The 19143-nt window shown below is 38.6% G+C and overlaps 1 protein-coding gene and 1 pseudogene across 6 annotated transcripts in view; one reads left to right on the top strand and one right to left on the bottom strand.

Annotated features, from left to right (window-relative positions):
• Ash1l (ASH1 like histone lysine methyltransferase) overlaps nt 1-19143 on the bottom strand; it is a 167393-nt gene that overhangs the window by 64499 nt on the left and 83751 nt on the right. For all 6 annotated transcript variants that reach the window (XM_063249573.1, XM_063249571.1, XM_063249572.1 and 3 more), the window contains one exon: nt 8207-8386. In XM_063249573.1, the coding sequence (XP_063105643.1) occupies nt 8207-8386 (180 nt within the window). The remainder of the gene's footprint in view (nt 1-8206; nt 8387-19143) is intronic.
• On the top strand, nt 2363-2445 carry LOC111758520 (U4 spliceosomal RNA; annotated as a pseudogene).

The following is a 19143-nucleotide window of genomic DNA, read 5'->3' as shown; positions in this document are numbered from 1 at the left end:
AGTGAATGGCCTATGATGCCAGAAATGCTCAAAGGTCAAGGTAAGGCCACTGCTGAGGATACCTGGCTCCAACCCCAATTAAGTAAGTAAATAAAGACTGCAGCTGCAGGCATCTCACTTCTATTGTCTTATTCCCACCATAAATGTTGTCATGGAGATAAGACAGTTTTCCTAAATGGAATAATTTAATACTTGGAGAAGTCTTTGAAGTGACTCCCAAGGTCCTGCTCAGTTCCACCGCTTTCCTTACTATCCCCTCTCTTTGTTTGAAAGCCTAATAAATATGGGCCACACAGAGAAGCTCTTTGTCTCAGCTCCCAGACTTTCAAACTCTGCCAGAGAGTTTTTATCCTTCTAGAGCCCTAAAATCATACCACTTGTCTTATTTATTTAAGCCTTTGCTGAACATTTGTTTGGGAGACTGGGGATCTTGACCAGGTCCCCGATTAAAACCTTGTCTCAAAAAAAAAAAAAAAAAAAAAAAAAGCCAGGTGGTTCGGGAGGTTGAGATAGAAGGATTGCCATGAGTTCAACACCAACTGAGGTTGCAGAGTTCAAGGGCACTTGAATTGCATAGTGAAACTATTTCTAAAAAAAAAAAAAAAATGGGGGTGCATATGGGGCACAGTCCCTGCCTGGCAAGCATGAGGTCCCGAGTTTTGAGTCCTGGTACCAAAAAAAAAAAAAAAAAAAAAAAAAAAAGCAAGCCTGAGAAACCACAAAACAAAACTAACAACTACAAAACAAAACAGCTGAACACAGGTGCCTGTAATCACAGCATTCTGGGAGGCCTGGGCAGGAGGACCATGAGTTTCAGCTCAGCCTGGGCAATTTAGTAAGACCTAGTTTCAAAACTTAAAAAAAAAAAGTAAGTATTTGACAACATGATCATATAGATTTCTAGGACTCCAAAAGGAGTCCAATAGCACTCATGGAAGCAGATTTTGGCAATATTTACATTTTATATAGATGTCCCTGGATTTATGGAGTTGCATTCCAGTAAACCACCTACGCTAAGATACTGTAAAACGAGCATTCATTTAGGTGGGAGTAGTATCACAGGCCTGTAAACCCAGCTATTCAAGAGGCTGAGGTAGAATGATCATAAATTTGAGGACATCATGTACAATTTAGAGATTCTGTCTCAAAATGAAATTAAGATCTGGATGGGGTGGCACACACCTGTGATTCCAACCCCCGGAAGGAAGCTTTAGGCATTATGAATGTAATGAGTTCAAGTCCAGCTGTGACAATACATAGCAATATCCAATTTCAAAAAAACCCAAGAAGAAGATATAGCTCATCATTCCCTGAGTTCAATTCCAAGTTAAAAAAATTTTTTTTAAAAAAAGCATTTAGAGCCAGGTGTGGTGGTGCATGCCTGTAATCCCAGCACTTGGGAGGCTGAGGCAGGAGAATCTTTGCAAGCCTGGGCTACAAAGTGAGCTCAAGGCCAGCCTCAACTGCATAGCGAGACCCTGTCTCAAAAAGACAATAAATAACAGCAACAACAAAAAAAATCACTTAGCACACCTAAACACAGTGCACTGTCTAGAATACTAATTGCTTGCTGATCTTTACAATCTTGTGGTTGTGAATCACAAGAATATGAATGTTACAAGGCATATCGAGAAAAGATCAAAAACCAAATTCTAAATGTGGTTTCTGCTGTAGGTTTGCATAACTGATGCCATCTTGTGCCGTATATTTGACTAGTGCCCTGTATTTGACCCAGAAGAGCAAAAAACTACTCAGGGCACAAATCCCTAAGAAAAGTAAAATGAGCTGCACCCACGAGAGAAAAATTAACTTGCTTAACAAAGAAGCAGGATACAGGTGTCAAACAAAATTAATGTAAGAGTCTAGCTAGACTGTTTCCAACACAATGTCTTGCTTTGCGGTTTTTTTGCTTTTAATGCCCTGTGACCCCTCAGTTCAGTGCCACTTGGTGGGACTCTGAAACAGGGGTCTATGTGAGTGGTTGCTGAGCTCAGCTAAAAAAATTCCAAATTTATCAGTTTCACTGCTTGGATTCCTATATTGTACAGGAACTCACTTCAGTTTCTAATGAATGTGAATGGCTTGTGGACCATTACAAAGTTGAGCAATGTCGGGGCTAGGGATTTAGCTCAGCGGCATAAGCGCCTGCCTTGCAAGCAGGCAGTCGTGAGTTCGATCCCCGGTACCGATAAAAAGGAAAAAGACAAAAAAAAAAAAAAAAAAAAAAAAAAAAAAATTACAAAGTTGAGCAATGTCAAACTTCCACTAAGTGGTGAACTACCTATATAACAAAGACAAATGTACACATTACATAAGAAAGCTTGTTTGATGTGTGAATTACATCTCAAGAAAACTACATAAGAGCTTTGCGCAGTGGCAGTATCGTAGCCAATGAGGTTTATCCGAGGCGCGATTATTGCTAATTGAAAACTACATAAGAAAAACAGATGAAGAACTAAGATTTACTATGACTATCTCCTGGATGCTAGGTATTTTACATGTATCATATAGATACATTTACATTTACATATATCGTATCTGAGCAGCCATGGGTGAGAAATTAGAATCTCTATTTTAAGAATAAAATAACTCAGTTTGAGTGATAAAAAAATTATTGGGATGGATAGTATTAATGGTTGCACAACAATTGTAGTGTTTTTGCTGTTGCGGACTGAACTCAAGAGTTTTGCACATAGTAATCTTTTGTTCTACCATGGAGCTACACTGCCATCCATTCAGTAGTGTATTTTACTGAATGGAACATGTAGTAAAATTTATTTATTTATCTTTTATTGATATGATATCTTTTATTGATATATTTTATTGATATTTATTTATCTTTTATTGATCTAAATTGCTATGCAGTTTAGACTGTCCCTGAAATTGCTAGGCCTGATGTTCCAAAGGTTCTATCACCAACAAAAGATATAGGATGGTAAATGAAACTTTGTTACATGAGCCTTTGCAGGGACATTTCCCAAAGTAGGAGGGATGGTCTTCTTTTAGAGTCTCTCAAAATGTAGTCTATCTCCTTCTCTTTTTGGTTTTTTGGATTCAGGGTTTAGTCATCCAGTTTAGGCTGGTCTTAAAACTCAGCGGCATAAGTGCCTGCCTTGCAAGCAGGCAGTCGTGAGCTCGATCCCCGGTACCAATAAAAAGGAAAAAGAAAAACAAAACAAAAGAAAAACCTCACTACGTAGCCCAAACTGGCCTCCAACTCACAACAATCCTCCTGGCTCAGTCTTCTGTACGCTGGGATTATAAGTGTGTGCTACCATAATGGGCTCTTTTATCTTGAACCCCTCACCCTTTTTTTCTACTCCCTCTTTTTTTAAATATACAAAGGAACTTGTTTGATGAAAAGAAAAATTAATTTTATTGGTATAAAATTTTTTAATAAGGGGCTGGGGATTTAGCTCAGCGGCATAAGCGCCTGCCTTGCGAGCAGGCAGTCGTCAGTTTGATCCCCGGTACTGATAAAAAGGAAAAAAAAAAAAAAACAACAAATTTTTTAAATAAAGATGACAAAAATTAGCAAGAGCCTTGAAGTCAAAAAGAGAAAGACAGAACAAGAGAGAACAAAGAAAAACAAGAAAAGAAACAGAAGGTAACGAAAAGGACCAAAGCTTATATGGAGACAAGATTTATTCACTTCATGTATTAAAGAGTGAACCCAGGCCCTTGTATATGTTAAATAAGCACTCTAGTGCTGACCTACACCTTGCCAAATTGTCCAGGTCTTAAACTTAGAATCCTCCTGCCTCAGCATCCTGAGTAACAGGTATAGTTGGGTAACAGGTATATATACCAGCATACCAGCTTGTGATTTTAACTGGAATCATTCTTCCCAGAAAGACTGTCAGAGCACAGAGGATTTTTTAGTTGTTTTTGAGAAAGAATGTTACTATGTATTTGAGGATGGTCTTGAACTCATTATGTAGCCTGGGCTGGCCTTGAAGTCATGGTGATCCTCCTACTGGAATTAAGAGGTATGAGCCACAACATTTGGCTCAGTGAAACTACTTTGTGATACTAGAATAGCTGACATGTCATTAATATGTGTTAAAAATCTACTGACTATACAACACCAAGATTGAACCCTACTGTAAATTATGTACTCTGGATGACAATAATGTCTCATTGTAGTGTCTTAATTATAACACAAGTACCAGAGTTGTGTAGTCCATACTGGGGAATGCTGTACACGTGCAGGGACAGAGGACATATGAAGTATTTGAAAATTCCATTCAATTTTGGTGGGGACTTAAAATTGCTCTAAAAAGTAAAGTTTATCAGTTAAAAAAAAAATTGCCACTAAGAAAATACAGCTCACAAAAATGCACTAGAAGGGAAATTTGCCACTAAGAAAAAATAGCTCACAAAATGCAGTGGAGGGGCTGGGGATTTAGCTCAGCGGCATAAGCACCTGCCTTGCAAGCAGGCAGTCATGAGTTTGATCCCTGGTACTGATAAAAACGAAAAAGACAAAAAAAAAAAAAAAAAAAAAAAAAAATGCAGTGGAAATACACTCAATGGCACAGCACCTGCCTGGCAAGTGTAAGGTCCTGAGTTTGAGTCCCAGTACAAAAAAATACACTGGAATCAGTTTTTAATAATACATATGCAAGGGCCGAGAGTGTATGTCATTGTTACACCATGTGTATAGCATGTGAAGGTTCTGGATTCAACCTCCAGCACTAAAATACAACCACACACACACATACACACTCATGCACACACACTTAGTAGTCTGGCTTATTAGTCTGTTTACTTTTCTTTTTTGGGGTGGAGAGGGCAATACCAGATTTCTAACCCTAGGCTTTTGCACTGATCTACATTCCATTTATTGACTAATTCATCCATTCACTCAGAATTTTTTTGAAGACAGGGTCTCACTTTGTAGTGGATGCTGTTTTGAACTCATGACAGTCCTCCTGACTAAGCCTCCTGAGTGCTAAGATTACAGGTGCACACCACTGCGCCTGGCAGCCTTTTTTTATTTTTTGAGGCAAGGTCTTATGAAGGTCTCTGTGTAGGTTTTGAACTTGTTATTCTTCTACCTTAGCTTTCCAGAATGTAGGATTTCAGGGACCACCACGCCTGGCCTATTCAAAGTAATAGTGTTGTGGTACACAACTATAATTCTAACAATTGAGATTACAGATGCAACTCTGACAACTGAGGCAGTAAGACTGTAAGTTTAAGACCATTCTGAGCAAGCAAAAGCAAGATTCTTTGTCTGTAAAAAGGGGGTTGAGGTGTAGCTGAGGGCTACAGTGTTTAGCATGTATGAGGGCCTAGTTTTTCAACACAGGAAAATAAAAGTACTCCAGAACAAACCATTTTCTTCCTATTTAGTTTTACAAAATGAAGACTAGTTGTAGCATAAAGTGATATTTGATTTTTTTTAAAACAGGATCTCACTATTGTAGTCTAGGCTGGACTTGAGCTCATGGCCATCCTTCTGCCTCTCGCTTACAAAAGTGCACCACCATGCCCGGTAACAAAGTGATATTATTTCAGTCCATTTTCACAATAGGGATTTTTGAATCTCAGAGAAATTTTTAAAACACAAATATGGTGGCAATTCATGGGCTACAGGGAAGAGAACAGGAAGCCAGACACTTCCTGTCAGTCGACATCATGTGTGGGCTGCAAGGAGGAAAACCAGATGCCAGCCCCTCCTGGCACGCAGGCTAAAAGACAAAAAGAACCAAGGTTCTCCCACCACACACATACACTGTGATGACTGGCTGATCTGGAGATACACAAGCTGAGTTGACAATTACTGAAGTAAAATACAACCTAATGTTTGCAATGTTAAGTGTTTCATTGACTTTGCAGGCCTGAAGTCAGTAATTTGATCATCTATTTAGAGGATAACAATATACAGTATGGCATCTATGGGGGATTTCCTTCTGAAGGTGGTAGCTACAGTTAATTCTCTACTATCTTGTTTTAAAAGTCCTGTATCATTTTCATTATTTTGTTTGGTTTTATTCTGTTTTGTCTTATTTGATTGTATCTGTTGCTCTCTTTACACCAAATGATATGTAACTCTTAAATCTCTAGTTTCCTCTTTTTATCTCTTTTTTTCCCCTCTAAATTCAGATCCTAATGACTTTTTTCCTTCTATGCTGGTATGGAATGAAGCACAGTAGATATATGTTCTAGAACTGAAAATGTCACTGATTAGTCATTTTCTACCCTGTTACCATCTTAAAAGACAAGCTTACATATACTGTTTGTAACTATTTCTTTGCATGTTATCACCAGTGGTTGTTGCTTGTATCATCTTTCTTCTGTGATCCCCCTATCTTTGGGAAGCTATTAACTGCCACCTTACTGTTTTTGGTCTCTGTTCTCTTTGAAGCGACTCTTCTGGGTTTTCCCACTATAAAACTTCCCTTCATGACTGTAATATTTTTTCCTAGAAAAGCTAATGTGTACAGACCAGTCATTTCTCAATCATAAGGTGCATCTGAAATTTTGCTGGATTACTGTTTGGATGAGAATGTGAATTTGAACTGTGAATAGGATTGTGGTTGTGTGAATTTTCTTGTACAGAGTGACTACACACTACACCTAACCTCTTTCTCTGTTGAATGTATCTCTCTCTCTCTTTTTTGGGGGGGGGGTGATCTGTGCTATTGTATGTGTCTTCAAGGCTGTCAGATTTCTGCAACATTGTATTTGGTGGTGAAATATCTGTGGTGTCTCTCTTATTTTTTTTCTTCTCTTCTCTTCTCTTCCGGTAATGGGACAAGAACTCAGGACCTTGTATTTGCCATAATTTTTCTAATGTACCAGGAATGGAACTCAGGACCTCATGCTTGCCAGGCAGTTGCTGTGTCACTGAGCAGTATCCCTGCCCTCTCTCATCTCTTTTCATTATCTGTAATTACTTCTACTAAGGTGACTTTGATCAATGCTTAAGTGCCTGGTCCTTCTCCTCTGTCACTGGCACTGGTGTATTGTCACTGCTCTACCAATTATATCCAGTTAACTCAGACCATCAGGGAGAATTTAAAGTATACCCTTAAAGAAAATTGAGTGCAGGCCCTCAAGAAAATTAGGCAACCATAGTCACGAGAAATATTTATGTGTTTTGGGAAGTGGAAATTTGTAAAACTGGAATCCAAACTAAAGCAATGTAATCTGGAAAGGTAGGGAGGACTGGCTGTGGAGGTGCATACCTACAACCCCAGTCTTGGGAGGCTGAGGCAGAAGGATTGCTGTGAGTTTGAGGTCAATAGGGGCCACCTATGAGTACAAGGTCAGTGTGAATTATAGAGCAAGACCCTGTCTCAAAACAAAAACAAAAACAAAAACAAAACAAAAAAACCAGAGAAGAGAGGCTGAAGGTAGGTTAGGGAATGGGGGAAAAAAAGAATCGTTATATTATGTACAGGTACCAATTCTCTACGATGAATGTGATCACTATGTATAAGTAAAATGTACCAATAAACTTTTTAATTTTTTTTTTGTCTTTTTGAGATGGGGTTTCATTATGCAGTTTAGGCTGGCCTTTGTAGCTCAAGCTGGCCTCGAACCTGTAGTGATCCTCCTGCTTCAGCCTCACAAGTGCTGGGATTACAGGCATTTGCTGCCTTGCCTGGCCTATACCAATAAATTTTTAAATTTTTTTTGGCTCTTTGAAATAGTGTCTCATTATATAGTTCACTAAACTCACTATGTAGACTAAGCTAGCCCCAAACTTGCAGAAATTGTCCTGCCTCAACCTCTGGTATGCAGGGATTTGTATCAATAAATTTAATAAAATAAACAAAAGAAAAAAAAGATAGGAAGACTAAGATCTGGTGGCGTCAATTAATAGGCTTGTGGCAAGGTTAGAATGTAAGGAACAGAAAGATGGCAGGTTGCTGTTGCTTATGGCTTGCTGTCAGCTGCCTCCTCTCTGCCTTGCAAAGGACTGTTTTTGTTCTGTGGTGTCCCTCTGCCATACAGCCCTACCTTGGAATCAGTATGGACTAAGAACTCTATAAACTGAGATGAAATAAACCTTTCCTCAACTGGTATTTTGTCTAAGCAATCAAAAAAAAAGGTAAGACACTAACATATTTGAGATGAGACTGATATCTGTATATATAAAGCTTACATGTTTTTCTGATAGTCTATTTTTTTAAAATCATAGAAAAATAATAGACATTTGAAAGATACCAGCTGACTGTTAACCATTACTTACTCCGTAGTTTTGTAAACATCAGAATATAGCCCAGCCTTCTGATACTTCTTTTTTGGAGGACGAGGTGCCTTCTTTTCTCTTGGGATAAGAGACAGTACAGGCTGTAAGGTACTTTCAGGTTCAGGAGGTTTGGCTGGGGTTTCAGGAGGACTGGGAATCTCAACTTGTGCTTCTGTAAACCTAGAAAGAGAAGTTTAAGAATAATTTTAATTATCTGGGTATGTTATGTTAACTGATACTAGACTTGTCCACTTAAGACCTAACAGTAAACAGTAAACATAGAGATGATCTGTGAAATAATTATTATTAGATTGGGTGACAGTTAATGCAACATTGGGATTCCTGAAGAAACTTGAAAGGAGTGAGTGAGTGACAGAACCACCTCGTCTTTCTCAGAATGATCTTGGTGCAGAAATAGATATGCTATTTCTGCTGAAATAAATGGGTAAATGCTGAAAAGCTCAAGCTATAGAAAATGACTGTAAATCTGAGTCTTTTATTATATTGCTAAATACTAAGATATGCATATGAAGGGTAAAATAACATACAGCCAAACAAAGAAATCAGAGAATTATAAACTAAACACTTTTTAGAGAATTCCATGTTGGTAAATACTCAAGACTCTACTAGGCATAGTGGAAACATGCAACGAAAATCCTAAAAAGTGATGTTACCCAGTGTTGTAGAGATTATCATTAGACTAAATGTCAGTTAAACTAAGTTCAAAAAGAACCTTCAAAAGACTACATGCTGGTTCACAAGAGACTTAAATGCTTCCCAAAACAGTGGATACTCATGAAAAACCTCAAAAGCCAGATAGACAATACTGTGACATTCATTATGTCCTGTATCCAGCAAAAAATTCCTACAAATGTTAAAATGCAGAAAACTATGATACAGGAAAAAATATCATTCAACAAAAACTGTCAGAAATCACAAAGATAGAAAAGGACTCTTTTTTTGTGGTACCAGGAATTTAACTCAGGACGCTGCACTTGCCAGACAGGTATTACTTATGCCTCTGAGCTCTCTCTCCAGCCCCAGAAAAGGGCTTTTAAGTACTATTTCAAGTATAACAATAATTTAGAGTACATATCAATATTTCAGCTACTCAAAAGACTAAAGCAGAAGGAAGCCAGCCTGGGGGCAATTTTGTAAGACTAGGTCTCAAAATAAAAAATAAAAAGGACTGGGAATGTAGCTCAGTGTTAAGAATTTCCTTGGGTTCAATCCTGAGTACACATAAAACATACACACACACACACACACAATATGAAGAAGGACTGATATGTATGAAGGAGCACTGATATGGGAGAGAAAAAAAAATAAAACAAAGTAAGATAGGTATGGTCGTACATGCCTATAATCTCACCACTCAGAAAGCTGAGGAGGGATGACTGCTAGTTCAAGTCCAGCTTAAACTACATAGTGAGATCGACTCAAAAGGAACAAAACAAAACAACTCCTAGAACTTGTTCAAGGATCATCCAAAGACTGCATAGAAAGGCAGGAATCAAGAGTGAATGGAGAAAGCTGGGTGTGTGGTGCACATCTGCAATTCCAATACCTGGACAATGAGGTGAGAGGACTCCCCAAAAAGACGGAGGCCAGCCTGGGCTACAAAGTGGGTGTAGGGCCAGCCTGAACTTGTTTTTTTTTTGGGTACCAGGGATTAAACTCACAACTGCACACTTGCAAGGCAGGCGCTTATGCTACTAAGCTAAATCCCTAGGCCCTTGGCCAACCTAAATTACACAGAGAAACTTTGAGTGCACAAGGAAGCCTATCACCAAAAAACAAACAACACTGTGAATTGAAATCTAAAATGAAAATTCAGGAGTATTCAACAACAAAGCAGACTGGAGTGTAAACACACACACACACACACACACACACACAGAGATCAGTGGCCTAGGGCACAACAGAAAGCAACTGGAATCCTGGCATCCAAGAAACAAAGGACAACACTGACTTCTGAGAAGCAAATCCTTCTAAAGGAAAACAACAGGAGCCAAACGTAAGACAGTATAACATTAAGAGAAAACAAATTCAAAATAGAAAAAAAGATGTTTAAGAGTGATGGTTATGGGCCAGGGATTTAGCTCAGTGGAATAAGTGTCTGTCTTGCAAGTGCGTGATTGTGGGTTTGATCCTGGTACCAAAAAAAAAGTGATGGTTACAATCCCTCTAACTTGATAATCAACACTAGAAACTTGAAAGTATGAACAGCCAAACAAGCCATAAGCAGGACTGACTCAAAATACATGCCTGTGTTGGTGACACACACTTTTAATCCTAGAACTTGGGAGGCTGAGGCAGAATTGCTACACAGTGAGTACAGTCAGTTAAAGGCCAGCCTGAACAACAGTTAAGAGTGCATCTCAAACACACACACACACACACACACACACACACACACACACACACACAATTATAAATCTCCTGAGAACTACTGACAAAGGCATATGGCACCTCTAGTTTCACTTTTTTGAGGAATCTTCATATTGATCTCCATAGTAATTGTACCAATTTATATTTCTACCAACAATGGAAAAGGGTTTCTTTTTCCCTACAGTTTGTCCAGTATTCTTATTGGTTGACTTACCCATGATAGCCAGTCTTTCTAGAGTGAGACAGAATCCCAGTGTTGTTTTAATTTTCATTTTACATACATTCACATTCTTGTAGCATTATGAATCTTCAAAACTGAGATAGGAAGTCAGAGGTAGTGATAAATGTCTGTAATTCCAAAATTTGGGAACCTGAGGCAGGAGGATTGCTACAAATTTGAGGCCAGCTTAAGCTACATAGCAAGACCACGTCTTAAAAAACAAATAAACAATCCCTCCAAAACCCAAACAAACAAAACCAAACCTGAGCTAGGAGGATAAGGGATGATATACTAATTACTAAATTCCAGAACATGTGCAGTCTTGTTGTATATGGACTTCTGGTGAGAAGCCCAACAGGTTTTCGATAGATAGGATGGCCTAGACCTGAGCTGAGACATGGGATCCTAGCACTGAATATATTAGCTCTAGAGCATTTTCTTGAGATTTGAACAGCATAAAAGGAGAGGTGAGCCATGAGGAGCTTGGTATCCGAACTTTCCACAACAGCCCGCGCTCTGTTTCTCAGAAGCAGCATGCGTTTTTATTTTTGCCTTTTCCCTCCTTTTTCTCTTGACCTAGCCCAAGCTCACTTTTCAGAACCAGTTTACTTCCCCTTCGCTTCTAATATATCAAATAAACTTTGTTATTTTTTTCCCTTTTGCTTGTTTTGTCCTATTCTTTGTTCCAGAGGAGCACCTGGAATCTAATGAGAGACAGAGACAGAGTCAGAGAGAGAGAGAGAAAAGCAACTCAGATCCAAGTAATGCTTAGTTGAAGGGCCACTTTTGAAAGAAGGCTACCTGATAACAGAACCATTTTACCATTCCAAACACAAAGGATTATATTAAAGAAAAATACCCCCTTCCACTTTCATTCCTACCCATAATAAGATTACCAATTTTTGGTTCCTTAGCTAAGTCGAGTCATGTAATAGTGCCATTTGTGACTGTATTTTTTCATATTTATCAATACTGTGATTTCCTTTCTCTCTCTTTTTTTTTTTGGTAGTCATGGGGAGAACCCAGGGGGTACTCTGTGACTGAGCTACATCCTCAGTCTCTTTAAATTTATTGTGAAAAAGGGTCTCACTGAATTGATCCAGTTGGACTTGACGCTTTTTTTTTTTGGTCTTTTTCCTTTTTATCGGTACCGTGAATCGAACTCACGACTGCCTGCTTGCAAAGCAGGCGTTTATGCCGCTGAGCTAAATCCCCAGGCCCTGGATTTGAAGCTTTGATTGTCCTGCCTCAACCTGCTGAGAAAGTGAGATTATAGGTGTGTGCCACCACATTCTGGGAATTTGACTCCTTTTCAAGGATAGAGAACAATCTATTGCACACAAATATCACATTTTATCTACCATTCATCTGCTGGATTTGTTTTTTTGTTTGTTTGTTTTGTCTTTTTGAGACAAGGTCTGACAGTTGACCTTGGCTCACTTTGTAGCTCAGGCTGGTCTAGAACTCACTACAATCCTTCTGCTTCAACCTCCCAAGTGCTGGGATTATAGACGTATGTCACCATGCCCAGCTGTTGCTGGATATTTGAGAGTGTTTCTGCTTTTTGTTGATTGTAATTAATGCTATCATGAAGAAGGTATTTTGGCCAGGTGTGGTGGTGCCTACCTGTAATCCCGTTACTTGAGAGACTGAGACCAGAAGATCACTGTGAGTTCAAGGCTAGGCTAGGCTAGGCTACAAAGTAAGTTTAAGGCCAGTCTAAACTACACAGCAAGACTCAAAAACAAACAAACAAACAACAATTCTGAGTTGGGCATGGTGGAATACACCTGTAATTCCAACACTTGGGAGGCTCAGGCAGGACTGTTGAGTTTGAGGCCAGCCTGGGTTGCATACTGAGGTGAAGGCTAGCATGACTTACACAGTGAAACTTGTCCCAAAAAACAACAACAAAACTGAAAAAATTTGCAAAGCACATTTCCCTGAAAATAAGACCTAACCAGAAAATAAGTTATACTATGCTTTTTCAGGATATTTCTAAACATAAGCCCTACCCCCCTCATAAGCTCCGTGATATTGCAATAGATGATGGGTCTGCTAAACTATAAAATATTAATATATAATTACATATAAGTTATCATTGACATTAATACTCAAATGATCTAAATTATAATGAACTATTTACAATTTAGCATGTGACTTACAGGTAAACATCTAATGTAAACAGATGAACCCAAGACTTAATGCTAAATAACCAGTTATAGTGTAAAGACACAACAAATCAATAATATGTACACTTGACAATGAATGGAAATGTTTGTGTCTAATATGAAATGTTTTGGAGGGGACAGTTTGAGACAGAGTCTTACTATGTAGTTCAAGCTGGTCTTGAACACACAGGAATCCTGCCTCAGCCTCTGAAGTGCTGGGATCACAGGCAGGTACTACCAACCCGACTGCCATTTTTAACAGTCATTTTTGTTGCCACTCCTGTCTGTTTGTCTTCATTTAACACTTGATTTATTGGAAACTTCATGAAGTTCAGCCTTTGATTTGAATGAATTCATGGGATCAAATTGACAGCTGTACAAGAAATGCTCATTTAAGGAGAGCTCTATTGCTGGACATGAGAGACTGGGACAATAGTTCTACTGGAAATGAAGTTACAAGAAATTCAGGTCAGAATTCAGGATTTAGAGGATCACCTAGCCCGTGTGCTTCAGAAGAACGGTAACCAACAAAGAAAGAGACTGAGACCTTCTATATATGCCTTTATGGAAGAAACAAAATATATGAGAAGAGGAAGCAACAAGAAAAAGCCCTACCTGGTTCCGGTAAAGATGGCGGATAGATAAAAGCAGGCTACAGAGGCTCCCTGAGATAGTCAACTTAGACTACAAAAATAATACAGTGTGGGGAGTCCCAAACAGAGGAAGATGGATGTACCTAACCCAGGAACAAACTAAGTTGAGAGAAAACCAATTAAACATACAGTCCCAGTGCTACTATTGGAGCAGCTAAAGGCTCGGTGCTCCCACTGCAGCGCTTGAACTCACACAGCTGAGACTTACCGAGCTACCAAAAGCCCGCTGCTTCAGCTCACTGGAGATGAACTCATATATTGGGGGTTGGCTGAGCTGAATGGAGAGCTGAGCTGGTGGGGAACCTGCATTGACCTGCGGTGAGCGACGGAAATAAAACCAATCCTCAGAAAAAAGGGGCTCTAACAGATGACATTCTGGGGCTGGGCAGACTGGTGAGAACAAGGAGCAATAGTGACTTTAGTTAGCTGCTCCCTTCTCAAGCAGGATTGGTGGGGTATGCTTGACCTGTGTCATGCCCTGGGCCGAGATCCAATAGGTTAGCCCAAACCAAATTCTTACGCCTGGCAGCGTACCCTAATGCAGTGAAGCCCTCAGCAGGTTGACTGACGTGGAGGGGAGGGCCCAGCATATGCTGCCCGTTTGTACCTCCATTCTACACTGCAGTGGGCAGGAGCACCAGGTCAGCACGCTTCAGATGAACTGTAACCAACAAAAAAGAAACTGGAGTCTCCTATATATACCTGTATGAAAGGAACAAAAATTATGAGAAGAGGAAGCAACAAGAAAGGGTCCCCAACCCCCAACCCTGAGAACACTGACCCAGGAAAGGTAAATGTGAAGGAGATTGAGGACAGCAAACACACAATATCAGACACAGCACCAGTGGACATAAAACGGTATCTTGGGGACCTCATAGACAAGTTGAAAAGTGAAATATTTAACAAGTAAAGCAAGATATAAGTAGATTAATAAAAGTAATGCTAAGCACTTCTCAAGAAGACACAGATGGAAGAATGGAGGAACAAAAAAAAGAGGAAGAACCATTTGATGGAGAATATAAAGAAAACATAGAATTCATGAAGCAGGTTCAGAGAGATTATCAGAAAATTAAAAACTCCACTGAAAGTTGGCAAAACTAAAAAAAAAAAAAAAAAAGGAAGCTTGCAAAACTGCTTGAAAGAAACTAAGGGTAGATTATCCAAACCAGAGGACAGGTTTGCAAAGTGGGATCATGAAAGGAAAAAAATTTCTTAAAAATAACAAGGAAACAAGCAGTAATAATACAAAGGCTGGAAGACGACAAGAGGATCTATAACTTAAGAATGAAGAATGTGAATGAAGAACCAGGGGTACAAACAAAGAACTACAAAGGCTATTCACAGAAAAAATTAAGGAAAACTTCCCAAACATAGGAAAAGTAAATGATATTCAGATGTATGAAGCATATAGAACTCCAGCCACCTACAAACAAAACAGAACTACTCCCAGGCATATAATAATCAAGATCCTAGAAATTCAAAGAATATTAAAAGCTGTCACAGACAAGAAACAGATTACTTACAAGGGAAAGCCCATCAGAATTACAGCAGAATTCTCGGCACAAACCATCAAATCGAGAAGAGCATGGAGCAAAGTATTCAAAGCCCTGAAAGAAAATAACCTCCAGCCCAGAATGATGTATCTGGAAAAACTGTCTCTAGAAATTAATGGAGAAACAAGATGCTCCCAAGTTAAAGAGGAACTGGGGGAATTCACAACCACCAATCCAACTCTACAGAGAATACTGAAAGAATTCTAAAGAGAGAGAAAAGTACCAGGATTTCAGGAACAGTGGCAAAGAGGCCGCAATGAATGGAGCAGAAAGCAAAATGAAGAAGACAAACAGACTAATGACAGAAAAAGAGCACAACAGAAATGAGACAGAGAAGGTTGGATATAATTACTAATATAAATGGCCTAGATACACTAAATTAAGAAAAAAAGAAGAGAGAATCGCAGGCAGAGTGGATCAAGAGGTAGGGTCCACTGAGATGCTCTTTATAGGAAATATAATTAACCTGAAGGAGGGTATATGGACCAAAAATAAAGTATGAGAAAACAGTACTCTATGTGATAAGGAACCAGAGAGTAATAGGGGCAACTGGACCAGTATTTATGGATAGGTTGGAAAGACAGGCTTTAATAGGTTAATAAATACAACCAGAGATTAAGTCCAAGAGTGAGAAGGTTTGGAACCACTTAAGTAAATAGCAGGTTGCCCCCCCCAATATAAAACCGAGGGTGTTGGGGAGACCCCAAAATGCACAGTACACCCTGGGGGAGTGAAAGGGGAGGAATAGTCTTAAAAAAGACAGCAGAAGATATTGTTAATAGTATATCAGAAATTAAAACCCCTATTACTTGCACCACTCTGCTTAGATAGAACCTATTCCATCCCAGTTTGTATATGAGCACTATATCTGAGGGCACAGACAACTATCCCAAAAATATCAGGATATAGCACAGTAATCATCTTTAATTTCTTATAAACTTAATCTGGATCCCTGTATAACTTATACTGTTATATCATGACTGATCTTAGTTAAATTTTATTTGATTGCTGTTTATTGACAGATTTTATTCAAAACAATTAAGGTTGATAGTATCAACTCTGAGAGTATAGACAACTATAATGAAAATGATAATGATTCACTATGATGCCAATTCTGGTTTGATTACTACCTGTTTTTGTAGTTCTACACTATCTACAAAGTTGGATTTCTATTAATACTGTTATGTACTGATATATTCAATTATATTATATCTGATGATATAGCCAATTCTATTGATGATAACAGATAACAAGAGACAACACAGTAACCATGATAGAACTCCTTGTACAACAGTTTTATATGTTTTTTAGTTTTACGTGTCTATAGGAATATGGCTCACTTTAAAAACACTTTTTTTTTCAGTCTTTCTGAGACAGTGTTTCACTATGCAGTTCAGGCTGGCCTTGAATTTTCAAAGTCCTATGATGCTTTTATCTCACCCTCTTAAGTTCTGAGATTACAGGTGTGTACCACCACAACTTTCTCCAATTTTAAAATATTTTACATTTTAAGTTTTATTTTGAAGACAATAAAACCGAATGAGACAAAACAAAATGGGATCAGTCAAAACAAAAGGATGGACACAGTACATGACTTAAAACCAAAATACAAGGTCATCAACAATGATCACCATAAGGCCTCTTGTTATCTTCAAGAGAATTGCCCATATCATCAGGCATAATAAATTTGAAAACAGTATAGAGCAAAATCAATAAAAATGAAACACTGGTGGGCTGGGGATTTAGCTCAGCGGCATAAATACCTGCCTTGCAAGCAGGCGGTCGTGAGTTCGATCCCTGGTACCGATAAAAAGAAAAAAAAAAAAAAATGAAAACACTGGAGACATTATAGGACTTCAAAAGATTATAGTCAAACCATAATGGGTATCAAAGTGAATCTGTCTTCAAACTAGTTGCCTATACCCTCAGACTTGATACTATGAAACAAAACAGATTCAAATAAAATCAGTCAAAACAAGATAGTGAAAGCAATACAGGGTTTCAAATTAAGTTAATAGGAAATCAAAAATGGTCACCAGAGTACTTCTCACTACCTTTGGAATACCTGTCCATGCTATCAAATCTAGTACAAGCAGACAATTGGAGTATAAGCAGGGGCGGGGCAGGCTGGCCCCTCCCTTCTGAGCTGGTTAACTACAGAGAGTCTTCACCAAATTAGTGTGTGCCATGCGCAGGCAGGGTTGGTTAGGGATATCTTTAGGGAAACCTTTCCTTGGTTAATGAACAGGGCCCACGGGCGGGACTCAGTCCAAGCAATTTTCACCCATCAGTTCTGGTTCCGGGTTTATCTTGCTGGACTCCAAAATAGTCTACCACCTCTACCACCGGTCTGCTGCTCCCCGCTACCACCGTATCTCCCTGTTGAGGTCTTCGGGTTTGCCAGCCACCCGCTTCACTGTGACCGTGCGTCTCTGGATTCCAGTGGCACTTCCTGCACACTTGAGTGAAGGTGACCCTGGCTACCACCTTCTGTCGAGGCGTCTTTTTTCTTCTCTCTGTGGGCTTTGATTCTCACCTTAGTTCCTTCCTGGGTTGAGGAGAACCATTTTTTTTTTCCTTCTGGTCTTCTCCAGAATGCTATATTCCAGCATCTGGGTTGTTTCTTTCAGAAAGGCTATTTATTCTGCTGCTTACTTTTCCGCCATCTTCTCAGAATCCTTAAATTTATTTTAGTAGTACTGGGGATTGAACCCAACACCTCAGGCAAGCTTTGGAAGTGCCACTATGGTATGTACCAGGTCTTATTTTTAACATTTTATTTCTTTTTAACTTGAATTTTATAAATTGTTTCTAAAATTTACCTTGTCCTCAGATTTGTGTAAAGGTTTTTGTCTGAGCCTACAGTTCAGCTTGTAGCCATTATTTTGCATTATGGCTTATTACTAATCAACAAATAGGTACTAAATAATCTATTCTATTTTACTCTGTTTTGGCTATAATTGCTTTCTTTCACTTCCCCTGAAACTAATTTTCTTTCTTCTTTCCATTCTTTTCCTTTCCTGTCCTTCCTCTTCCCTTTTCTTTTCCTTCTTTTTAAAGTTTCCCTGAAACTTTAATGTCTTTTCAACTTACACTTTCCTAAAATGTTTATTCTGGCCTTATTCATTTAAATAACACAAGAAGTCTATTCTACTTGCCCAGAAAAACTAAGTCACTTCTTCTATATATGCTCATCATCCTAAATAATTCATAAAAACACTAAACCAGTGAACAGGGAAGGGGATACAGCTCAGTGGTATAAGCACCTGTCTGGCAAGTGTAAGATTCATAAAAGCAGGGAAAGTATTTTCATTCATCACTGTATTCCTTAGAAGCTGGATTCTAATGACCTTGTAATAAACTTTTCTTTAGTACCAGGGATCAAACTCGACCTCACGCTTGCCAGGCAGGTGCTTAGGCCACTGAGGTAAATCCCCTACCCTCTTATAATCTATTCACATTTCAGAATTTGTGGCAAAATATGTGTTTACTGTTGCAACTATGATACTAGATGGAAGAGGAAAAAAGGTCTAACCTAAACTTAAACCATTCTCTGAATCATATTTTTAAGGTGATATTTCCCTAAAGTGAATGGTCAATATGTCTTTACAGTAAAGTCAGAAATCACTTTCTGTAGAGGTGTTTTAAAGCCCCAGTAATTAAAATAGTACAACAGTGAAATCAAAACAGATTTTAAAGTATTTAAATGTTTTTATGATTACTATTTAAATATCTGATAAGAAAAAAATAAACCTCTAAATCATGTTATACAAAATAAATTACAAGTTATTAAAAGAGCTAAACATACCTAGGTGTACAGTTGAGAAAAGGAACATCAACTTGAGTTTGAGGCCTGCTTGGAGTACATAGTAACTTCAAAGCCAGCCTGAATTGTATAGCAAGACTGTATCTCAAAAAACTAGTGAACAGGGAAGGGAATACAGCTCAG

The sequence above is a fragment of the Cavia porcellus genome, unplaced genomic scaffold (assembly GCF_034190915.1).
Source record: "Cavia porcellus strain 051 isolate PalLab524CR breed Dunkin Hartley unplaced genomic scaffold, mCavPor4.1 scaffold_6, whole genome shotgun sequence".
NCBI lineage: Eukaryota > Metazoa > Chordata > Mammalia > Rodentia > Caviidae > Cavia > Cavia porcellus.
This window is presented reverse-complemented; position numbering and strand designations above follow the sequence as displayed.